This window comes from Pezoporus wallicus, unplaced genomic scaffold (assembly GCF_028554395.1).
Source record: "Pezoporus wallicus isolate ANWC-B61680 ecotype Strahan unplaced genomic scaffold, APGP_CSIRO_Pwel_v1 contig_6658, whole genome shotgun sequence".
Lineage (NCBI taxonomy): Eukaryota > Metazoa > Chordata > Aves > Psittaciformes > Psittacidae > Pezoporus > Pezoporus wallicus.
Genome location: NW_026642312.1, coordinates 5017422 through 5043834, shown reverse-complemented (window position 1 = coordinate 5043834; position 26413 = coordinate 5017422). Strand labels below are relative to the sequence as shown.

Sequence of the window (26413 nt, the reverse complement as noted above, 5' to 3'; positions counted from 1 at the left end):
TAGATTCTTTTCATATTGACCACATTAGTAACTCAAAGAAAACGTCAGTGAGTATTCACAGACCCTTTCCATGGTTATTGAACCTCTTCAGTGCTTGCCAGCTCATCTCTATTCACCACATCTCTGAGCCATTAAAAAAGGAGCTGAGGCACAGGGCCAAAGCATAATTTGCTAGTGCAAGACAATAGCGCAAATTCTCCTGCCCCTCAAAGCAGTTTGGCCACATAGAAACTGAGTACTGGGAACAGGCCTTACCCTACACTGACTCCCAAACTATGTCTGCACATTATTTGGGAGAGTGTTAAAGAAAAAATTGTGTGAGGGATCATTCTAAAACTTGTACAATACAGACAAATCATATTCCTGGCCCTGGGTACAATTTCTAGCAATATTCTGGCACTGTTCCATTTACTATTATATATTGAGCCTTCAAATACCATGAAAAAAATAATCTGCCCAGTGACTGCTATCAACCTGCACATCAGTGGACCATTTACTTTGCTACAAGCTGTGGGAAAAATTTCACTGTTTGCCTCTCCTCTACAGGCTCAAGAAAAATTTAATAGTAGCTGCTAAAGGCAGGTCCTTGATGGCTTCAGTATTTTTTTTAAGTTCTGGGATTCTTTAGCACCATAAATTACTGGCTATTAGTAAGTATATTTAAAACAAGGCTGCAAGACACTTAACCAGACAGAAGACTCTTGCACTCAGTGATAGCCCCACAGACTTCTTCACTGTGTCATTTCTTCAGAGCACTTAATATATTCTGGGGTGACATTGAACCCAGATTCTAACTCATTTAGAAGCAAAAAGTCCTACTGACTTTCAGCATGACTTAAGCACTGATCAGTATGTTTCTCCAATACTCATCTCAGCAGTTTACATCACAGGGGGTTGATCCTGTCTGCAATAAGTAGAACAGAGAGTAAAGAACATGAGCCTGCCATAGCAGGAAAGCTTCTGTACGGCTGCCATCTCGCCCCTTCCTACTAACCAGAAGATTTCTGAAAGGCTCATGACTGGACTGGACTGTAACTAAAAGGTTCTGTGCCAACAAAGAGCAAGTAAAGCTGTCCTTAGCCTGAGGGAGCTCAGGTAAATCTTAGAAAGCATCAAATTCTTTGTTGCATCTTTATTGGCCATTACTCTCAAGTCAAGGCCAGAACAAAATCTCCTCACATTCATTAGCCTTTCTGTCTGCACCTCACTTATTTATATGGGCAAGAATGAACTATGAAGAGTCCCTGTTTTTCTCCCTAATGCTCATGCTAGCAATAAGAGCCTGATATGTTTACTCCTACTCAGTCCCTGCAACTCAATCTACAGCCTAGTCCATGGGAGGAGGGTACAGTCAATACCACAATGAAACTTGCACATGTACCAATCTTTCTCAAAAACATCTGCCAGGTCTGTGTGATCAAAACCCAACAGGGACATTTTAGAAACAACCTCAGATAGCTAAGGTAAGACTGACTTTATATAGCTGTCCTAAATACAACTCTGCAGAAAATGAAATCCAGTCTGCAGCACAGTAGTTAACAAGAAGGCTGAATATTGATCCAACCATGGTTTCTCTTTCTGGCTGCTCTCCCCTGTGTCACTACTGTGAGGTCTGCTAAGGTTGTACTCATGGGCCTGGAGAAAAGGCTCTTCACTCATGCATTACTTATGTTTCCCCTTTGTTTATGAGATCTTACAAATGTCAACCTAATAGATATTCACATTTACCCACCAATTTAACTTTCTGCAATTTTCATTAACAATTAAGAGAACTGAATTTCATCAGTATGCTTCTCTCATAAAAATTTATTCCCTTTCCACAAATTTATAATCAGAGCTAATTTATGGATAAGCCTTATTCTGCAATCATTTTTTACTCTCCCATGTCTTAAAGAAAGAAAAATAGTCAATTACATCTACTGCTTGCAATGTTTCCCCTTCAGATTTATATGAGATCTGACTTAGGCCCTTACATTTCTTCTTAATTACTGGCAAACAGTTCTGCAGTTGAGGAACTTTGTGATTCCTTGCAGGCTACCATACATCTAAATACTTTGTTCAAGCTCTACATCTTTATTCAATTTTGCTTTTCACTAAAAAGAACAATGAAACTTGTCTCTGAAGAAAGTTATTAGATATATTAGGACATCCTGCCTTGCTTCAGAAAGGCCTGCCACACTTTATACCAACTGATCTTTAAAAATATTTTCAAATTCAGACATAGCCAAAAAGGGAATAATTTTTATAAAAACACAATTTCAAGTTCTGCCTAACAACTTCATGTATTTTTAGTTTTGGGTTCGGGTGACCCCATAAACAACAAAAGCCTTTATAACAAATTATGTCTGCGTAACTTTGTGTTTTACTTGTTGCAACAATTTCCTTTGAAAAAAAATATCAGTCTACCAGCTGTAGAGCTTATTAAAAATACTACTTCTGAAAACCTTTAACTTAAGAAAAAAAAAAATCAAGACAACATTTAATTTAAGAATCAATAGCAATAGATGAACGACAAATCTGACCCCACTTTATAGATAATCTGGGCCCATTTAATGAATGTACTTCTGTTTCTACAGTATGGTAATATCAGATATCTCAGTGCTTGTGAGCAGACCTGTTAGCTATTACTACGCTACTCACCCGTTTCAAAGGAAGCTGAAGGCAGTGTCTGACAGGGGGCTTCCCTTCATAAGGGAAGAAGAAACCATGGGGGGGTGCTATGTTCTAGCTTGTTTCACCTATTGTGTGCATCCCTGGGGAGGCTTGCACATGTTAGTACAATGGGCTCCTAAGTCTCTGACCTAGTGCATTACTGTCAACCTTCAAATTTTTTCACAGATGAACAGTTCAGCCACATGAAAAGGAATTGTTTATAATTTCATTATTAAAGAAAAGCAAGATGTTACGATTTCAGTTTGGGAACTAATGGATTAGAGCAGGCACCAGGGCTGTGAAAATGTGGAGATTTGGGCCACAATTCTATAATTCTCTGCCAATTGTTGGTTCTCTGCTGATTCCCTTCCACCTCTCTCTCACACTAGGTGTAGAAAACATGGTCATCCTTCACTCACCATGCCTCTAAACTCAGAAAAAAGCATATAATCCATCCCCTTCATCTCCTCAGATGCTTACACTGCCAGATGGAGAAGCTATACAATGAGCACATGAAGGATGCAGCAAGAAAATTTCACCAGAAAGTGCTCATTTTTTGTGCCCAATTGCCTCTTTCAAAACCTCGATGTCTCAAAGGACATTCACCCAGACCAAAACAGGGATTCCCAACTAAACCTCCCTTTGGATCTGCCCCACCAGCAGGAGAGATAGAGGCCTGAATGCCTCAGGAGGCTGCCTGAGGCATTCAAGTTGCCAAGCGATCCTACTGTTCTCCATAGCCATAAAACTGCAGAAAAGCTCAGTTTCACCGAACAACCAGAACACTTAAAGAGCTTGAGCATTTGTGGGATATCTGCCAAAACACGTTCTTCAGGTCCAATTCAAGATGGAAGCATTTTTCAAGAAACTGTATATTCCTGAAAGGGAAGCCCTGTCTTCTGCACAGATGTACTGCTTAAATTCTGATGCAGAGAATGGACAGTGATTGTCAAAGGGCTTAAAAAGCTGAGGAAAAGCATTGCAATTTTAAGATTAGACAAAACACATTAAACAAATATATCTATGGTTTAGGGAACACAGTTTAACTTGTAACCATATATATAGAGAGAGATAAATACACACACGTATGTTTTACTGTGATAATGTACTTATGTAATATGTATATTTCCATAGTGATCCTTCAGGTCCACATTTAAGTAAATGCCAAAAGCTCCAAGTGTTCAATACTAAAATATGCTGCACTGTTATACATAATTAATACAATTAAAGGTGCATGAATGCTTATTTCTAAATTTACTTGTTGAGTCTCTCATTATCCTCCTTCCTCTCTATTCTTTCTTAACTTGAATTTTTTCATCCTACTCCAATTGCACTTCCTTTTGTTCATGTTTTCTTTTCTACCCTTCTCCTTTCTTCCATAACGCCTCTGCAATGCTAAAAAGCTCTTGAATTTGAATGTGTTTTATGAAAAGTGGGGGTGACTGAAACCAAGGTTTTTTTCCCAAAAAATGTCTAAGCTACCACAATGATTTATAATCCAAAGTAGTTTCTGAAAACATATATTCTAGTTGTAATAATTTTCAAAGAACCATAAAACAACATTGAAATAAGGAGAAGCTCAAGATTCCAACAATCTTTACGGCCCACTTGAGTTACTATCTAGTTGCTGATCAGTCCTGAACCTTATTTGCTGGAGGCTCTACACTCAGAAGCTAGCACAAATTTAATGCCAACAACATGCAACTGCTATGAGGTCTCCATGAACAGAAGGCTGCGTGGAGACCTCATAGCAGCCTTCCAGTATCTGAAGGGGGCCTATAGGGATACTGGAGAGGGACTCTTCATTAGGGACTGTAGTGATAGGACAAGGGGTAACAGGTTAAAACTTAAACAGGGGAAGTTTAGATCGGATGTAAGGAGGAACTCCTTTTCTGTTAGGGTGATGAGGCACTGGAATAGGTTTCCCAGGGAAGTTGTGAATGCTCCATCCCTGGCAGTGTTCAAGGCCAGGTTGGACGAGGCCTTGGGTGATATGATTTGGCGTAAGGTGTCCCTGCCCATGGCAGGGGTTGGAACTAGATGATCTTAAGGTCCTTTCCAACCCTAACTATTCTATGATTCTATGAACTACTGTGATGAAAATGATACTTTGAATTTAAATAAAGACTAGGCCAGATTTCTCAAGTCTCACTAGATTTCTTATGTCTTTTTTCTTCTTAAGTTTACTCATTAAAATTGTATTTTTACAGTCAAAGTCTCATGTGAAAAAAGACACAGCTGTTAAAATTGTTGATGATAAACTGATTGACATTACATGGGAATCTTACCCAAATCCACTTATATTATAAAGGTAAATTTGAGCTGTGATTTATTAAAAAAAAAAAAAACAACCAACCAACAAACCCCAAATCCACCAATTAAAAAAACCCAATCAACCAAATCAGCTATTGCAAGATATAGCCTTGAAGATGAGTGATTTTCACATACTACTCTGTTTACCTGACTCTTACCTGGACAAGGCAAAATGTTGCATTCCTGGTACTCCAGAGATGGGCCGAGGCAAGGAAGTCCCCCGTACTTGGGCTCAGGATTGCTGCAGACCCGTTTGCGATTCCGTATACCTCTACTGCAGTCACGACTGCACTGAGACCATGGAGACCAGGGTGACCAGGCACCATTGATGGTATGAGCAGAGTATCGTCCAGAACGCAAGAAGTCCCCTGACAATCCTAATAAAATAAGGATTGAAAAAAAACAATACTGAATTAAAACAGTATTTCACTTCAAAACAACCTTTTCCGCTTTGAATTTACTCCTAGGCTTCTAACAGTAATATTACCAGCAGAGTCTTGTCCTTTAGTCTCACAATCCAAACCTCAGTTTAACCTCAAGAATCAATTCCATAATAAAAATTTCATAATCCCTTGCACAGAACTACAGTGAAGACTTGGATCCAACTCCTTACTTAAAGCTTTACAGCTGTATTGACTGGACTAAGTCAATTTACTCTGCCTGAGGATGATAAAAGTTCTCTCTCTCTTGCACAGGAATTGTCATCTGAAATACTCCAAATACACTACAGAGGTATTATTGCCCCTGTTTTAGAGGAAGAAGTTGGCACAGAGGAGAAGACTGAGCTGCCTGTGTCCACTCGCTGAGCCAGTTCCCCTTGGTCACACTGCAGGATACTGCCCACTTCATCTACCCAGCCTGTGCTTGTGCCCAGAGGCTCATGGTTGTCCTTGAAAGCAATGCACTGTACTTATCCTAACCATAATCAACCTTTAGATACTGTATAGCAATAATTCCACAAAGTCTCATAAGACTTCCCTTTTGCGTAGAACAATGTTTTGCCACTTTATAAAAAACAGTTTATTTTCCACTGAGTTGAAGTATTCTAAACCATATATAGGTGGTTTCATATAGGTTTATGAAAACAATCCAACACATGATGGAGAATACATCCTAGTTAAAATAACCATCTGGCAAGTGGAAAACATCTTTTCTAAGTGAGTTTAGTACTAAGAAAAGGCATTAGATTAAACGGTGGAGGTTGAAGTCTACCATTTATCAGTGAAAGGAGAACACACAGAATCTAGTTCTCAGCATACAACCAATATGCCTGGACGTAGCCCCAGGAGAAGTTCTAATAAACTGCAATTAATTTGAATATCTTTGTTACTTTCAGGCTTGATCCCACATAAAACTATACCTCAACTGTACTCAGCACAACACTGAACTCACTCTTGAGCTGTAGCATTACCTGTAAGCACCACTACTAAGCATCTCCAGAAACACTACTGGGATTTCCTACTGTTGCCAAAGCTGCTCAAACTTCCCAGTGGAAACTGCAAACTATGATCAGTGGGCCACTGACTGCTGCTTTTATTACAAGCACTTATTTAAGTAGTTGTGATGAGAGAAGGTGCTGTGAATGGTACTTAAAACAGCCGAGGATGTGGCTGCCTGCTTCTGCAAAGAGCTTCATTATTGCTAATATAAGCAGAGACAAATGGTATCATCAACAGTGGAGAAATGCAGGGGATTGTTAGTAGCTTAAACTGCAGCACAAATTTTTATTCTTAAGAAATTCCTTTATGCCCTACCCACAAGCACAGGCACTGTGGGAGTATCAAATGGAGGTAAAGAAACTGAAGATGTACTGAATTACATACTGGAAACAGCTGCAAGTAATGCTGTGAAGAGTCTGTCCAGCAGGAGTCCTGGTCTGAACAGGACCAGTACTGCAGATAACCAGAATGGAGGAGCCCCTTATTTGCAGTGTCCAGTACCGAAACAATTACACTCTATTTCTACCTGTGGTTATGGCATTAGTGATAGTGCTTAACTTCTGCCCTAATAAGTACATTACAATATCCCAAAGTAGATGAGGCTTTGCATATTTTTATTCAATAACTGGCAATATTAGAATGATGATGCAGCAATACAAAAATACTTGTAATAAGGAACTGTTGAAAAAGAAAACAGCAGAATAGCAATATAAAATCACTAAAAATGGATAAAACCTTTCAGTGATTATAGAGGCTATCTATTTCTCTCCTGCTGAGCCAGATACTACTACACATATATTAAAAGCAGCATTTCAAGAATCATGGCATACACTCAAATCCAAAAAGGGAGCAAGTACAAAGAAACAATATGGGAATTATGAATACAGGGCTACTTTCCAGCTCTTTAAGACCATTATTTTGCAATTTTGTATCACTTTGCTCATGGAAATGTCCAGCTTATGCAGTGGGCTGTCAGACTTAATAGTGGTCTTCCAGTACCTAAAGGGGGCCTACAAGAAATATGGAGAGGGACTTTTTACAAGGGCATGTAGTGATAGAACAAGGAGGAATGGCTTTAAGCTGAAAGAGGGGAGATTTAGATTAGATATAAGGAAGGAGTTCTTCAATATGAGAGTGGTGAGACACTGCAACAGGTTGCCCAGAGAAGCTGTGGATGCCCCTCTCCTGGAAGTGTTCAAGGCCAGGCAGGATGGGACTTCGAGCAACCTGGTTTAGTGGTAGGTGTCAGGGGTTGGAACCAGATAATCTTCAAGGTCCCTTTCAACCCAAACCACTTTATGATTCTATGAAAACAACAGTATTTTTTTATACTAGAATTTCAAACTCAGATATTTTTAGTTATTAACCACAATGCAAACAATAGGAAAAGTGTTAATTGAAGCAGATCACCAGTTACTTTCTTTGTAAAACAATGCAGTGTGCACCACTGAATACCAATACTAGGATGTTCTGAAGCCTTTTGCAGGAAAGGTGTAGCTTTTTCAGGAAAAGGTGCGATCTTATTTGCCACTGTAATGTTAGATAGATTCCTTGTGATTTAAATTGGGGAGTAGGGAGGGGAATCTTCTAAGGGAAAGCTGTGAGGTACTTTAGCTTTGAAATAATATCTAAAGAATCTTTTCAGTGTGGAATTTGGTCTGCAGCAAGTGTTCTCCTATGCTTTCTTCTTTTCAACGCACTAAAAAAAGTCAGTACAAGGAGCAGTCTTTTCACAGTTTTACAGTAACTCATACAGTGTTCATGGAGGGGCTTTTAGAATTTTCAGATGGAAACTGCACAGTAAAAGATTAACTTTTTGTCACTAATGAGATTAAAATAGCAAGATCAGTTTACATTCTGGAAATACAGTACTACATATTCTTTGAACAACCTTGTAGCCTTCTTACAGTGAGGTGACTAGTTTCATAGATGAAGAGAGAACAGTGGATGTTACTTATCTCAGCTTTAGTAAGGGTTCTGATACTGACTGCAAGAACTTCCTAATAGACAAATCCACAGAGTAATAGCTAGATAAATGGACAGTGTGATGGATCAAAAACTGGCTGAACAACTTGGCCTAGAGGGTTGTGGTCAGTCATACAAAAGTACAGCTGCAGAAAAGTCACTAGCAATGTCTGCCAGGGGTCAGTATTGCGTCCAATCCTACTTTTAACTCCACCATTAGTGACCTGGACAAGTTGGCTAATGACATAAAACAGGGAAGAGTGGCTGATACACCAGAAGGTTGTGCCACACTTCGACTAGGCAGAGAGGAACCTCTTTGAGCTCAACACAGGAAAATGCACAGTCTTGCATCTGCAGAGGAACAGCCCCATGCAACAGTAGTTTGTGCCACTTAGAAAGCAACTCTGCAGAGAAGGATCTTGAGGTTCTGGTGCATGCAAGATGACTGCGAACCAGCAATGTGTCCTTGTGGCAAAGGTGGCCAACAGCTTCCTGGCCTGCACTGGGAAGAACCTTGTTAGTAGGTCAAGGGAGGTGATCCTTCCCATCTTTTCAGTATTGGTGAGATCCTGTCTCAGGTGCTGGGCCCAGTTCTGGGCTCTCTAGTACAAGAAAGATATGGACTTACTGAAGAAAACCCAGGGCAGGGCCAAAGGATAATTAAGGGACTGCAGTATCTTTCATATGAGAAGAAGGGGAGGGAGCTGGGACTGTTTGACCTGGAGAAGAGATGGCTCAGGGGGATCTCATTAGCATGCATAAATACCTGATGTGGGGGAATAAAGGGCTCTTCTCAATAATACCCACCACAGGACAAGAGGCAATGGGCAGAAATTAAAGCACACAAAATTCCATCTGAACACAAAAGAAGAGAAACTAAGCAGGTGGTTCTCTCCTACAGATACATTAAGGAAAAGAAAAAGATTTTCTTTCAGAAGATGGCAAGGCACAGAATGGCTGCCTCTGAAGACAAAACTCTAAATAGGACCTTTGGCAGTGACAGAAAACACACTGTGTAAGTATCCCATAAGAGCAGCCTCTTCATTTCTACAAAAAATGTAAACATCTTGTCCATGGACAGTGCAAAAAAAAAAGTGCGACCTGAACAAAATGACTGGACATAAACATAGCAGCAGATACAATATGAAATAGATATGATACTAGAGAATAAATCTAAGAGAAAAGAATTCATAGTTGAAAATTAATGAGACAGCATTCTTTAACAAACCCCTTCAGTTTCAGGACCTTGTGCTTCTGGGGCATTTTCACTGCATATAATTCACATCATCCAGTCTTTTAAATAAAAGCTGTTCAATATTCTATACAGCTAATATTTCACAAGGGCACCCTGTAACAACTTTTTAGTATTAGAATATTGATACTTTCACATGCTACCTAAAAATCCAACACGGAATATGAATCTGCAGGGTGAATTTGCGTAGCATTATACCAGCATGACGAAAATCCAATAAATCATATGCATACATACACACAAATACATACTTATAAATATGCATGTATTATAAATAGATATACACATGTACATATATACCCATACATATAAATATACATATACAAAAGACTTGTGGTCTAATTATCATATGTCTTCAGAGTTCTTGTAACTGTCCGCGCAAAGACTGTTGCAAACAGAAAATCCAACTAGCCCTTTCCTTTTTTTTTGGCCAACTGATATGCAGTGTGCAGTAACTTGTAAGATATGGAAAATATATGGGGAATAAGAATCATGGAGTCCTACCTCTAAGAAGTCCTTATTTTGTTTGATATGTTCATTCATTGAGGTGGTGGGGATGGGGGTCAGATATGGGTAATACAAAACTAAAAGAAAAAATTACACTTTTTCTTCAAGAAAAAGTTCTGAAAGTAAATGGCTATACAGAAACCAGTCCTATGTGTATCACAGTTTACACCAAACTTGACAGGATAAGGTATAAATATAAAAGCATTGTAATCTTTCAGATCAAGCTGCATGAAACTATGAAAACGCCTACATTTTCATTGATCTGTGGTACTCTTGACACCTCTCTTTGTGATTTGGGTCACTTCCTGATTACTCCACATCCATGTCCAAGAACAGAAACCAGATTGTGTTGTGCCACCTAACAGAAAACAACATTAAGCCTCCTGTATTGCTCAGCTTATTGCCCCCAAGATGAAAACACTTGGCTAAAACAGCCTGCAAAGGCCTACATCCTTGTCTTGGTAACAGCAAATGTCTAGTTTACACACCACCTAAGCTCTCCTTATTTAACAACTGTCTACAGAAGTAGTTGTGAAATCTGCTAAAAGAATGATCTGTCATAGCATAGTCAGCGAACTAATGAACAGATTTCTCAAGAAAGACAGAACAGCTGTGAATCAAATACAGATGTGGCCTTCATGATAGGTTCATCAGTCAAATGTTTTAAACTAAATCATTCTCAGAAAGCCTACGATTGACTTAAAGCCCTGTGAATGACTAGAACGTATAAGGTTTGCTTGCAGTTTACCAACAGGGTTATTTTCAGTTGTTTAGAAGTCATAATTAATAAACTGCTGCACACAGAGGCTAGAAAAGGGAATTTAATACTTAATCCCAGGACAATTTAAAATAGGCAGCTGTGCTTCCCTAAAGCAAAAATTTCCACAAGTAACAAGTATTGCAAAAACTGCAGTAAAATCAATCACAGGGATTTTGTGGACAAAAGAACCATCAACTTCTAAGACCAGGGAAGACAGAAGATATGAAATGACATCTCAACAGAAGACTATTCTCTCATTTTAAGCGCCTAAGCTCTGTTCAGTATGGATAAAATTACAGAGAAACAAGCACTGCTTCATTGCCGACTTACTTATCCCAGTATACCTAGCAAGCATGTATAACAGAAAAAAATTGTCTCAGTAAGTTACATAATTCTGCTCTAAATCAAAATGATTTGATAATTTCTAAGTAATTTTTAGGGTTTTTTGGATTGAATTTGAGTAATCTTATAATTTCACAAGAAATTAATCCTATTCAGAGATAGGTTAACATGAAAGTCACCTGCCCTGATGAGTACAGAAAAAAGAACCTGCCTTTGCAAACGCCGGTAATGATACCTTGATTGGCCTGATTTTTCTTTAAGACTGCAACATTCCTAGCTGAGTTCAATTAATTTACCTTAAAAGTGAGGCTCTACTAAAGCACATATATTTATAATAATTCTCTAGTCTAGCCTGTAGCTAAGAAAGAAGTAGCAGTGATCTCTGATAAATTATATTACTTGACTGATTTATGCTTTACGTTCTCATGTTCAAACCTAACAAACCTACAGAGTCAGTATGTTTAATGTAGATACTTAATGTTTCATAAGCGCCCATTAAAGCGTATGGTGATATAATTTCAAGACTTTTAATCTGGACTGTACAGACGTTCACATTAAGATGTGCAACAATGTACAGACTCTCAGTTGACTTGAAATAGCTGTGCCTTTCCTATCCGAGCACTATATGAAAAGCAGAGGCAAAGAACAAAATCCTCTTAACCAAACCTTAAATCAGAAAAGCACGAATACATTGTGCAAATGCTACTGCTTGGGTAATTGAGACAGAAATCTTACCGCACTCAGGAGGAGTCTAGTGGGTTTCTGGCAAGAAGTTGTTCTGCCTCTAATCTCAGACTGCAAAGAAAGTGCTTTGCTAGCATCTGACAGTGAAACATGATTCTGTTCTACATGGCATGACTGTAGTTGCACAGTGGGAGATTATCGGCAATGAGAACATTTCTAACAAATGGCTTTCTTTGCAAAGAACAGAGAACTGATCTTTGCAGAACACATCTCTGGTAATGAGGTATGCCAAGCACGCTGTACCAGGATTAATCTTCCTACAAAAGCCAGCAAATTGCTACAGTTTAACATGAAGATAATGAAAAGAATGTTTCACAGTATCCAAGCTCTGGTCAGGCGGAAGTAAGTTATGATGCTTTCTTGCTATCTAGCCAGAAATTGTGACGGTGCCTGCCAAAATTCATGGTTTCTCATTCTCATAAAATCCTTCTGTTCAAAAAAGCTACAGCTATGCTACACAGTTCATGTATTTCCTTCTCATGAAATCAAGGAGCAGCAGATGGGTGGCTTATTGACCTAAATCCAAACCTCGGAGCAGGGAAGTACTCCTGAATCCTGTAGTTTAGAGGAAGTCAGTAAGTTTCATCGTATCAGCAAATCAAAACAGTAGTCCCCCTGCAAATGTTCCACTCCATACTGTTCTGACATCTATAATCAGAAAATGTCTACGCAAACAGGCTCAAAGTAAAGTGTTGTTAAAGGAGACATAACAGTAATTTTTCTCACCATAAGCTTATTGGTTAATGCAGCCACTTGGAATGCCAATTTTACTTTTCAGAATAATTAAGGACAAATTAATGATAAAGTTATGAGGGAGCTCACTAGAAATAAGGGACAGATGTATAATAGTTTCTGCCCTGTTGACTATTCAGTGTAAAGTATTTAAATATTCAGTAGTTTGGGGTTAGTCAGCAAAAATGCTTCTCCCAGATGAACATTACAATTACTGTGCAATAGGGTCACTCCCATACGTTGGTCCAATAATTATTTCCAAATGAAGCAAAGCAGCAGCTTCAGCAAGATGCAACAAATCACCTAAAACACCAGGAAATTCAGGAATCTCATGTTCAGGAGTGAAAGAAATATCTTCAAGCTAATCAGGCAAAGAAAGCACCTGAACCTACTCCCTGGCCTCTTGCACTACCAATGCTTTATTTCTCAAAATTTAGGCACTGTTACTTCTGACTATATTCTGTAAGAAAGAGTCAGGTTTTGCATCCAACTCCAAGAGAGGACTTATGATCATGACTTCAGAATTGAAAAAGGTGTCTCCATGCTTAATTTTCTTGCAGCAATGTGATCTAGGAAAAACTGGCTCTTGCACCGATTTGTCCTACTAACCTGCTCTCTAAGTCAGTTTCATATAGTCCGTTGCTAAGTGCTGATATTTCAGCTGTCAGACAAGAATATATCTAGATTCTTCTGTAAATCGAGTTGTAGATTCTAACTGCGATAACTCTCCTAATTCTATAATATACGGTGGTGAAAATATTCTCTTTCTCATTTAATCTCATGAAATTTTAAAAAGGTGTCATAAATGTCAAAATGATGAAAGACAGCATAAAAGCAGCAACACCACCCAAAAGTCTTATTTAGGACAAGAAAGACAGCTTATACAAGTAATCCTAGCAGAGTAACATCTCTGCTAAACAGTAGTTTGAAACTTAATTTGCATGAAAACAGGAGAATAGCAGGAACACTTGTTACAGGAGTTGCTCCTTGCCAAAATCTGCCTTGCTATTCACACCCAAAAAACCAAAACATTGGAGACTGTAGATTACTTGCAATGGGAAAGACATAGAGTATGAAACTCATCTGGAGTATCAGAGGTTTTGTTTTATTATTATTTCACACAGTTCTTCAGTATGCACTTCCTTAAAAAATTACTAACATCTTGCCCTATCCAAAAAGACACAGATGTCAAGTGAATCAATAAAGGTTGATCATCAATCACGATGAAGGGCATGGGGGAAGCTTCCAGCATCTTCTCACCGAAGGCACCCCTGCAGCCCCCCTGCTACCAAAACCTTGCCATGTAAGCCCACAGGCAGCACAGACAGGAAATGCTTAACACTGATTTTCACAAGAGTAGGTCTGAAAAGAAATACTGAGAATGAGAAAGGCCAAGGACGCAGAAATCGTTCTGTCTTTGTGGCTTGAGATAAGCCAAACGCCTTCAGTTACACATTTTTTTCAGCTAACCTGGGTGCAGTGAAGATACAAAAAGCTTCATAAGTGAAAGCAGATTTATAAATTTTAAAATATAATAATTAAAACTAGTATTTCATGAGATTATAGAACTAAAATATAATACTTGAAATGCTGTTACATAATTAAACTTGGATAATTAATGAAATGCATTAATAAAATTAGAGTGTCAGAAGTTCTAGTCTTTTTATATATATATACATATATACATTTTTTTCAAAACTATGTATTACTGATAGGGAAAGAAAAAAATTCTGAAGAAAAATAATTCCAATTTAAAGTCATCTAAAGTTGAAAAGATTTTGAAGGAGTTCAGCTTTCCATCTCAGAAATAAACAGAACTTTAAATCACTAGCAATAGCACAACATAAACTTTTATAACAGAAACTATCTAGTTCATAAACTCCTTATTTAAACACCTGCATGAATCTTACAGTTGCTATTTCAGAATTACTGAGCGGAAAGTTCTCAGCATCAATACTACATATTCTAGCTAAATATTTATCAAATACCTTAATGTTGCACAAGCTCTCCCCCAGTAAAAAGCTGAGAGTATAAGGAGGTGAAAGAGTCCTCCAAGAACTGGGCTCCTATGTAATGGCTCACAGATTATTGTAAATAAGAGTAAAATTACCTGGCAAATCTCATAACTAGTGTAAAAGAAATTTGATTAGTCTGAATGATGAAACTACATTCAGAAGAAATATAGATTCCCTCTTGTGAATCACTATGTCCTATTATTCATTATCAGTTCTGTTAACACAAAACATCAGCAAGCAAAAACTTCCACTCTCTGCTGAAAATGGAATTGCAGATACCTTGCTAGCAGGAGGCATCATTCGGCCACTTTAGCTTTGCTTACCATCTGTCGAGCATCCACTTGTGCCATCACTGGAACAATAACGCATTTCAATCCTTTGCCTTCCCACCTCTAGCAAATTTGGGTCAGGCAAGCGCGCTTTGCAGGTGTATCGGAAGCGTTGTTCATAGTGGCCACCGTTGTCTGAAATATTGACTGGGGTCCAAGGCGTCCAAGGAGTTGTCTTTTTTAACTCTGGACAAGCATTGGTGTTACAAGGCTGATATTCCTGACAGAAAAGGTTCATAATTAATATAATCGTTAAATATGACTTAAAAAAAAAAAAACAAAACCCTCATAACAAACAAAAATAACCAATAGAATAAAACAAATTAAAAGTTTTTGATATTTTTTTCCAGCATTTCTGGTAGAAGTGACCATCAATAAACTTTTAATTCCAATCTCAAACTAAAAGTGGCTTTTTCTGCTTCTAGGCAAGCACAGTATCACACTCCTGAAAGCAATAATATAACTGTACAATTTAAATCTATTACATCCATAAAAACAGTAAGCTGAACACTATATATATCATGATAAAATGCATCCTTTATAAATTAACAGCTCCAAATAAGGTGCAGCTAAATATGTTAAAGCTGTTAAGTAAGAAGAATTCTGATAAACTGCAAGTACGAGACACAAACTAGCAAATAATTCCTTGGTAAAACCTAGTGGCATATGGATAAGCAAAGCACTGTTCATTTTGCATATTGCTTATGCATTAAAGGGGAAAATGGACAGAAAATGTTTTCTATTACAGAACCTGGCTCCCTGAGGTGCATGCTACCTCCACCACAGCAAAACCTATAATTGGAAGCAAATTCTCTATGGACTGATAGCCATCAAGAACGATCACACATAAGAAAAGCAGATTGGCCAATATTCCCAAGCCCCACAATATATGGCTTCATTCATTTCCCACACCACAATATGCTTCATCTGATGCAAGTGATTTGTAAACTACACAGGTGAAATGAAACAACCACTAAATATCAGAATGAATTCATGCTGACAAACTACTAAAGGCAAAAAGAAATAGGCTTCAGTGGTACAATGTTTAAATGATCTTTCTACCTTTGACCTCTAGAATGATACACAGTGGAGGGTACCTTCTGAAAAGGAGCCTACTGAAGTTTGTAATTTCAGCAAATATTAAAAATATGGATAGTAGATAGTAAAAATAAGTTTTATCATTCATAGTACAACCTCCTTCTTCTATAACCCCTACCCCAACTGATACCACCATGTTGCAAAAATATAGATTACCTGCTCCTGTCATTCTCATGGTAATAATAACATTTTTATCTCATACTTTCCCCAGTTCACTACCGCTTCTCTTAGATAGTCTAACTTATTAATATATCCAATTAGGCTGAGAGTAATTCCTCTATATTTTTGTTTTAAAGTCTGTGGTGCTATTTCAGATCTAAAAGGTGATTCTTTGCCTGAAAGCTTTTGTAATTTTTTCCATCAGCTGTAAAAAAAGATTCTTCCACAGAAACCCCTGCCCCACTAGCAAAGCAAGTTCAAGACTGGCTATGTTCAAGACTGGTTTCACAGTTTTGTGGTACTTGAGGCAAGAAAAGAGCTCAAGGATTTCAGCTGGACTACTGCTTGCTCCTCCAGGCTATGCAAGGTCCCTTCCCACAGTGGTGGCCATGAGTCATATCAAGGAACATCTATGAAAGGGGATCCCTTTAGAGCAAAGAGGCCTGGATCAACCTGTCCATAACCTGACTTTCAGTCTCGAATGCTTTTTAGATCAGAAGACAGCAAAGAACAAACAATCAGGTCTTGTGTATAGAAGGGAAAGTAATTTCTTTGTGACCCCTCTAGGCAACTGTTTAAATAATGTATATTTTAGACTGAAGACAGAACACATAAGCCTTGACTTATCTTTGCAGCACATGAGCTGTAAAAAGGAAATAATAAAATTAACAGATCCCACCAACAGCCATAACCACCCTGCTTGCTTTTCCAACCAGGTATTCATGACCAACGTGCAGTTCCCTCCAGCAGCTGGATCACAGTGCTTCTTTTAGCAGGAGCACTCTGTCTTTCCCTCTCTCTTTTTTTAAGAGATGTCTAGCACTGATAAGACTATCACCTCCCCACATCAGCTGTTCCACTATTTACTAACCCTCGAAGCTAGCAAATTGCAAGTTAATTAAAGGCTGCATTTCCCCTTTAATTTAATTTTCTGGTCACTGAATTTTGCTGTGCCTTTATCAACGATACTGAAAGTGTTCCTTGTCCCATATGTACAAACAAATTTTTCATGCCCAAGTACCCGCACATAATGGTAAACTCAGCTGAACTTCTTAAAGCTACATGTGATTTAAAACCTGATCTCCAGGTCCTGTGCATCCCTATGTCTTCCTTATGTCCCATTTCCTTATTTTCCTTAAGACTGGACACCAAAATTTAACTTGGCAATCTAGAAGCATTTTAATCAATACAGCATGCAGTGACAATTTAATACATACATTATTGCATTAGTGCTGTTTCCTTCCATGACACTGTACAAAGAGCTTAAGTAGACCTAATTATCTTTGATAATATATCCTTTAACTTACAACTTTACAACTACATAGAGTCTCCTATCCCACACAAGAGACTGGTGTTTGGCAATATTAAAATACATTTTATTAGCTTTCGCAATTATCTACCGTATTATTTACTAACTCAACAATCTCTGTCATGTTCAAGCTTTACTGAAGTTGGTTTATATCACTGTCTAGACTGTTGATAGAAATGTTAAGTGCTATTGACCCAAGAACTGATTCCAAGCAGACCTTGCTAGACACATCCCTGTCATTTATATCTGTGCATTAACACCACATTTTTCAGTTTGTCAGTGAGCCAGCTTTTAATCCATTTAACATTTGCCATATAATTCAGTTTTTCAAATCAAAGTATTTTCTGTTGCAAAGACAAAATGTCTTGGAAAAATTCAATGAAAGTAGGGGAGAAGTGCTGTGTCACTTTCAAACATCTTGAAACACAAGCTTTTTTCTGGTAGCATATAAGCAAAACACTCATAATGATCTAAAGTTTCAGTTCTTCATTTGCTGTTGATTTCTGTAATGATATTTTTCAATCAAAAATTAAAGCTGCTAAAAATGTGAGGATACTGGATATGGCATAGACAGGTGAGGGTCATATAGAGCAGAAGGTATGAGATATGCAATGAACCCTCAGTCAAATAAAAATTAGCAATAAAGGAAGAAGTTAATTGAGTGGCAATGTATTGAATGTTGCTTTCCTAATACATCTGAAATGAACATGCCAGCTCACTTCTTCCTAGAAAGACAAACTACCAGTAATCAGTGTGCTTCAGGATCTGTAGTCCCTCCTAACAGAGGGTATACTCATACATTGTTACGTGAGTCAGGAAAGAAAGGTGATCCTTAAGAGCATCTGCAGAAACCATTTGTTAGCTTTTCCTTTCTTCTTGCTTGGTGCATAGCTTATCATACATTGTTACATGAGCCAGAAAAGAAAGGTGATCCTTAAGAGCATCTGCAGAAACCATTTGTCAGCTTTTCCTTTCTTCTTGCTTGATGCATAGCTTATAAGAAAGTGTGTCTGCTGTCATGTCTGTCTATTCAACCATTTGGTAATACTCATGAAAGGCTCAGAATGGCAAGGGAAACAAAAGTATATGCAGATTACCCAGCATATATTTACAGCAATAAATAATCTCTCTTTGACAATATTCAGAGGAATATCCCAACAACAGATGACCCTATGAAGCTCTGCACTAATAATGACCTGGCAGAGCCTCATGGCTTCTCTCACAAACAGTGAGTGCTGTGCTGCTCTACCAACTACTGTGTCTGCCACAGAGGAATCAAAAATTGCATTGTGCTTGATGAAAGCATTGATGTGATCTGGCACTACAAAAGTCCAATGTAAGTAGAACAACGATCTGGTCTGAATGGTCTCAGATTTGGAAGTATAGGAGGGAAGAGAAAAGGCGCAATTCAGACCACACATGGGTATATATATTTGGTACTGCTAGCATGAAGACAGTCTGGAAGGATTTGTCAGGGAGTGAGAATATGGAAACTGCTCTCTCTACCTGGATTATCTACTTCTTCTCACCTTGTTCTATGCTTGAAGGATTTCTTAAGCGGGTGTCATAATTTAACCCAGCAGGCAGCTAAAGATCATACAGACATTTGCATCCCAGTGGGATGGGGGAGAGCATTGAAGAAAAGGAACTATAAATTAAAACCCTAACCATTGATTATGCTATTAACCAGACACCTTCCTTCTGTTTGTACTAATAATATCCTAATATTTATCTATAATGGAAAAGAATATTACTATATCATGTTTTTTAACAAAATTGATTTAAATTATTTGGTTGTATTATCTTAGAAAAGGACAACTGAAATGTTATTTCCAAAACATTTTTTCAAACTGGAAGCAACCTGATAAATAGCGTAGAACTAAATTCTAGTTTTCTCATGGGAAAAAATGGAACAGACTTTTTTTTTTCTTTTTTTTTACCTCTGCATTGCCATTTCAGTCTAATTCCTGAGAATTTTGAGAATCTCTGAGGCATCCACTCCCACTTGAAGTTTGATTTTAATTAACCAAACAGCATGATAGGCTGATACCTCCTTAGGAAACTAGTCTAAAATCTTGTCTACACCTGAATTACAATTTTATAAATAACAGAATTTAGATATTCTATTCCCATTTATATATCATGTTTTATATTATGGAGGTATTTCTCCAAACAAACTTATTTATTTGATATATGTAGTATTTCTTGTTGAATGCACTTCTTTTGTTCTCATCTGTGTTTTTCTTTCTCATTTGTTAGTGTGAGAGACTATCTTCACAAGGCAGCTAAATCAACATTAAGAGTTCATTTAAGTATTTTCAACCCAACAGCTGTACTTTATGATTTTAATATATCGTATTAGTTCTAAAATATTCTTTTGGAGTCACCAAACGGTCCACTGATTAAAAAATACTTTTTTTTTTTCACTTTTTATTCATTATGCTAAGCTTCAGTTTTTCTGGCCCAAAATACCTTTTTTTTTTTCTTTCATATAGTAAGACAGTGATAGAAAAGAATGTTGCCAGTTCATAAATTGAGTGATGTAGTATGCCACCTGGGACAAAACAGGGCTGTAAGATGCAAAAATCTGAGTCTCTCAGCAATCTCCCATGCTTTGAGTTTGTCACAGTAATATGTAGTTAAAGGATAGCTGTCACATGCAATCAAAACAAAGGCCAAAATGCATGTAACAGTGTTATAAAACCTGAGAGAAAACTAGTTCCCATTTACAGGGGCCTTGTTTATACTTCAAAACATAAGTTTCCCAAAGGGCTAATATGCCCTAACCCTCTCCAAGAACCAAAATATGTATAACATTTATCTCGCAGTGGCTGAAAAACAGATTCGGTAAAATCACTAACTGAACTTGAAAAAATAAATGGTTCATTTATTTTCATTACAGAAATGTAAAATATTTTCTATTTATAAAAGTATTTTCAAAATAAAACAAACAAAAGACCAGTAATTCCCTGATCATGTTTCTACTCATTTTCACAGTTCAAAAAGCCAGATACTTCAGCCAAATACCATTAGATATACCTTACTTTATTGTCATTTCAGTATTACAATACTATTTCAAGAGTATAACCTGAAAGAACACCCAAACACATTAAATCCAAGTACTTAAGCAAAATCTTTTACATTGTAAATTTCACAGTTAAACCAACCCCAAAACATTGCTAAAATCCCTATTGTATCTGAGTCATGCACACACATCTATATCCTAGATCCTAGATTATAGGTAGTATTTTAGCTTCAGTTAACTCCAGTAGGAGTAGCTCTCCTGATCCTAGGGGAACCAGGACTTCAGAGACTATTGTTGAGCCCAAATGCAATCCTGTAGTTCTGTAAGGCAAGGATAGGTAAGTTGTGTTCAGAATGGGTTTCTTAATGGATAGAAGGAAGCTGCCTTCTTTGATGGATAGAAGGCAGAAAATAATTTTAGCCTAAGCAAAAGGAACAGATTTCTTCTGCAGCAAACAGGTATCCTTTTTTTTGCTGCAATACTGAGCACAACCTTTTATTCCAATCTTGTGTGTGTTTAAACAAAAGAATTGGAAAATCTTCCATTCATGTAAAGGGGAATGTTAAAGGAAATAAAGACTGGATTTAGAACCATTTTCCCTGGAGGAGTCAGGGGCCTGTTGGGCAGATCACCAGACTGGGACAGTCCAGAACTCAAATCCTTCCTATAGTCAACATAATTTTATTTAGATAAGGAAAGTTCCTACTTTCACCATCTCTTCATAAAACCACCAAGGTTTGGTGTGAGGCAAGCTACCACTTTCCTCTTATTTTTTCTCTAACAGCCATTTGTGTAACTAACTCCATGATCAAACACTACATTTTATGTCAAAGTAGTCAAACTTCGGTGAAGGAAATTGTTACAAAAAATTAAATCACTTAATTGTGAGTAGCTTAACTGGCACAGGGCACAGGGTTAGTAGGACCACCTTCAGCTTCACCTCAGCAAGCAGAACAGCCTGGTTGCATCAAAGAAGTGCAGCTTTTATGTTATTTTATTCGCACTTGAGAACCATCTAGAGTGATAAACATTTATTTCATCTAATGACAATTCCTAATAGTGTAATAGTTCATCTTAAGGCATGATATTTGGAATTAACTGATATTCAAAATGAAACTGGAAACGTCTAAGGAAGAAAAAGCTTCTTTATTCTGACAGATACTTAAAAAAAAAGCTATAAAAAGAGGCACAGCAGTTAATTTGGATTCTTTCAAACCTAATCCATTTATAGATCTGTGTTGCAATTAAACACCCTACTCAAATGCACCTAGCAAATGAAAGTTATGTGATACAAGACAGGGCAAATTTATCAAGATCTGTAAATTGTTTGCCTTTTTTTTTTTAATAACTGAATACATCAAGAACTTATGTGTATTTTTGCATACAGAGAAATGAAAAGTAATAAACACACAGTAAATTCACAGCAGCAAGTCTGCCTGCTGACAGCTGAATTTGTACCAGCCTTCCAAGACTCCCTGTTGTGATCCCAGTGCTACTAGTAGAGGAGCCACTTCTATACCTTGTGCGCAGCACAGCCTGTGAACATAGTGCCACACTTGCACAGTCAGACTTTGAGCTCCCTGAAGGAGAAGCCCTTTTGCCTCGTTGCAGGCCTTTGTAGAGTGGGATCCTGGTTCGTCATTAAAGCTTTCAGGCAGCAGGACAACAGTGATGCTATAATGCTTTGGAGGCTAGTTTCCTGCTACACTAGGCAGCAGATCTGCAATCCGATGGTTTTAAACCCCTTTTAGTGAGTTGCAAGTCAAGACCAGAGGATTGCAAAGTTGCTTTCCTTCCAGGAGTGCTAAGGCAAGAGTGGGTCCCAATCTATAGCCACTATGGGAACTCCAGCTCTAAAATGGCAACATCCCCTCCCCCCTTCTCAGTGCTTAATATTGGAAAACATCTCAAAACCAGTCAAAGACCTGACTAGTGGAACTTACTGTCAGGTTTCACACTATGAATGAAGTGTATTTGTAACATGTTTCAGTGAAATGGATTTGAATTTTGGTTACAGATATCTCTGCTGGGACTTACCTGTATGTCCAATAACTATTCAGAATTAAGTGTCGTAAACAGACTGAAACTGGAGACTGGGTATTTGTTTTTACTGGACACTGACCTCACTTTCAGGAATGTGTTTCACAAGGGGAATTAACATTCTGTCTGGTCATCTAGTTCCTTTTGGAATATGGATTTACTTTGATGTCTGGGCTTCTCTTACTAAGTTAACCATAAATTTTCTGTTGATGAACAATACCTTCTGCATTTTGCCCACAATGACATAAGTCTTCTGTAAATGACCCTGTTCCTTTCACTCTCGGGGCAGTAAAGTTATTGAATGAACTGTTAACAGTTAGGAAACAAGCAATGCCTCTAAAAATGCATGTCCTGAACAGAAAATTCTTCCTCTCATTCTTCCTTCCCTTTTACTCTAAACATTGTCAATGAAACATCTCACAATATGGACAAGCTGCGCAATTTGCTCCAAAGGACCACATACTCAGCTACACGCAAGAACATAGCCAGCACGTTTACCACAACTTAGGCGTATTTTTAGGCAACAAATTTTACTTTCCTGATTTTTACCACATTCATGGAATTATATACTTTTCTTCATTTGTGTACACTACTAAGTGTCACACATCAGCAGTTTTGTCAGTAATGTAATTGTTAGGGACTTGCCACCAATTAGGAGTCAAAGATATTCAGCTGCCACTCCTAAATACTGAAACATAATAGTCTGGGTCCTCAAAATGATTATATTGGCTTACAAGAACCCTAGACAGGGAAAGGGTGGCCATCTAATAAAGGAAGCTGATTAAATGCACTGGTTTATGCACTGTTGTTACTAAGAGTGTGTCCCATCGTTTTACTGAAAATTCCTGTTCTGCAGGTAAGTTCCTGTTTAGCAGATAGGTGTTCAGGGCTCATTTGCTCCAAGACTCTTGTTGCAAACTCCCCCTTATCTGTGGTTTTGTATGCAGCATTATGATCTGGCACAGCATAAATCTGCTTGTAATAGCTCCACTGTGATGCGTGAACCAGAAGCAGGGGGGGTGAGGCAGTGGGGATGAAGCTAGGGACATCACCACCTGAACCCACTAAAATTTGATAAGCCCAGAGATGCTTATCAAAGGACTAAGGATTCAGTTATTTTTTAGTGTTGTCATTCAGACTGCTGCAAAGCCTGCACAGCGCAAGTACAAGATATTACTGAGTTGATGAAAACAGAACACACAGGACCATAAATAATCAAGACTGTAAAGCTGAAGGGATCGTTCACCTATAAATGACTGCATGGATTTACCAAACTGACTTAGAAGTGATTTCAGTTAAGGAGGCGCTGTATTGCCATGTAGTGAAGGCCACAACTTGTGGTAAGAAAGACATGACCTCCAAATCTGAGAAACAACACACAAGTGGATGATGAAATATAAATATCATTAAACATAAATGATGTGTTACTTGTACATGAATCAAAATGAATCTTTTCATCACTTAAATTTAGTGTGTGTCAGCTTTGAAATCTATATTTATTCATTTAATTATAAAGATAGGAAATTCAGCTTTACCTTTACAATTAAGAATGTACTAGTTGCTGTTGGAAAAGACCATGGAAAAAAATGTAGCTTCCTGTGAGCTGTGATTTTGCTTACCTGATCACTCAGTACTTCAGATGTGGAAAAAAGGAGGATTGTTAAAATTCCATTTTGGGAGGTATGATCAGCTGATTGGAAACAAGTGAGCTGCTGCAGTTTAGTGAGTTACCACTCGGCTGGGACATGATAATGACCTCTACACGTGGCTTTATTCATTAAAAATGCAAATGCAAGCACAAAAGAAATCAGATTAAGTCAGACGGATAAGGGGTGATTTACTTTGCTGTAACAACAATCGGTTGCAATTACTTTCACATATTCTTACTGAGATGGTTAAACATTTTCATACAAACCCTATAATTCCTGTCAAAAGTATTTTAAATTGCTGAAATAGTTATTATTAAGTTAAAATGCATTTTTTAAAACTGCTGAAAATCATGGCTGTTCAAGTATTTATTAACTGAGAGTAAGAATATTAGAAGATAATCCAATAGTCAAGAAGGCATGAAAAGGCTGTCAACTCATCAGTTTTACAGACTGCTGCTTTATAATGACTGCAAATCTATCATCACACATAAATTACCTTCATTGTATACTGCAGCATAGGTTTTCCTTCATGTATGCTTCTAGAAAGACAATAACTATATCCTTGGTGCAAAAGAAGATCTCAACAAAAAGTATTTAAATACCAAAAGTGGAAACAAATCTGAGACTTCAGTTTTCACCGACACCACTAGTGTTACTTGGTTATTTTGTGACCTGGAAATAATTTCACCCTTAGATTCCTGATTCTTGGATTCACCCATGTGCCTTTTCCTGAACTTAGGAATGGGAAAAATCTGCAAATGTGTTTCAGTTGGGTTTGTCTGCCACCACATATCACTAACTCCACAGACTGCTGAAACGATTGTGTAATTGCAAAACAAGAAGAGAAGAAAGTAAAAGCTGCACAGCCTGTAATCATGGGGCTGAGGATAAGGCCCAGGGTGGTACTACTATGGAGAGAAATGGCTTATTTCTTTCACAAGGCAGTATCAAATTAAGAAGAGTAGTAAAGTAGTTCTGGAAATTTACATACTGAGGACACATTTACTTCCATAATATTTTGACCTGGAAAATCAGCTGTGTGAAAGGCTCTCCAACAAGTAATGCAGAAAGAATACAAGTTATTACTACTTTATATCCAGCCATAGAGCACACTTTCAGATTCTTGTTCATTTATCCATAGTCATTTACTATATCATCAGAGCAACCTTATATTAAAATAACCCTTTTATCAGCCTGTACACAATGTCTTAGGCTCGGCTGAACTTTCACATTTTAAGCTCAAAATCTGAGGGCAAAACCATGACTACTAATCAGCAGGGTATCAAAAGAGACCTGAGAGTATGAAATTATTTACTGCTTGTGAAGTCATTTAGTCAACAAGCACTCAATCGCAGCTTGTCTTCTTGTTAGTGGTTCTTTCCCCCCTGTTAATTATGAAGAGCTATAAACTGCCTTATACAAAAATGGAAGCAAAAGTTGAGAAAGCTAATGTTGGAAAGAGCTGAAGTCTGGTATTGCTCAGCAAATCTTATTATTTTAATATTCTTACTGTATTTTTCATTCAAAGAACGATTTGAATTAAATAATTTCATAGAATGATTTAAATGATATACAAATCACTAGGGGAAAAAACCCTATAATGTCACCACTCCTGAGATAACACTCTAAATGTTACAGCAGCTGCTAAATGACAAATGTGGAAGTGATGGAAATGGTACAAACTGAATAGATGAGGAGCCATGCACTTTAATTCAGAGCTGCCAGTCCAAACCCAGGAGATGCAGTGAAAAGCAGGACTGCTTGTTGAAATGCAATAAACTATGCAAGTATTTAAATCCATTGAAAATAGATTTAGCCACACAAATGAGACACATTTAAAGATTTCGATCATCTGTACCCTCTGATAGCAGAAAGGGTATGCTCTGTACTCCTGAAAATGAAGCCACAGTGTAGGGAATCTGAGTATTGATTTGCAAGCCTAGTGAAGGTGGCAAAATGCAGCTGCTAGAGATATTGCAAGTACCAGATGGATTGCTGTCTTCTCCAAAACCTCCAAATATTAGGAAACTCTCCCTACCTACTAGAAGGGAAATCAAAAATGGTAAGTTAATCTGTATGTGAA

At 37.7% G+C, this 26413-nt stretch overlaps 1 protein-coding gene across 5 annotated transcripts in view; it reads right to left on the bottom strand.

The window, feature by feature from the left end:
• SEMA5A (semaphorin 5A) overlaps positions 1 to 26413 on the bottom strand; it is a 320019-nt gene that overhangs the window by 20541 nt on the left and 273065 nt on the right. For all 5 annotated transcript variants that reach the window (XM_057428775.1, XM_057428779.1, XM_057428777.1 and 2 more), the window contains 2 exons: positions 15045 to 15270; positions 5124 to 5342 (listed from right to left, as the gene is read on the bottom strand). In XM_057428775.1, the coding sequence (XP_057284758.1) occupies positions 5124 to 5342; positions 15045 to 15270 (445 nt within the window). The remainder of the gene's footprint in view (positions 1 to 5123; positions 5343 to 15044; positions 15271 to 26413) is intronic.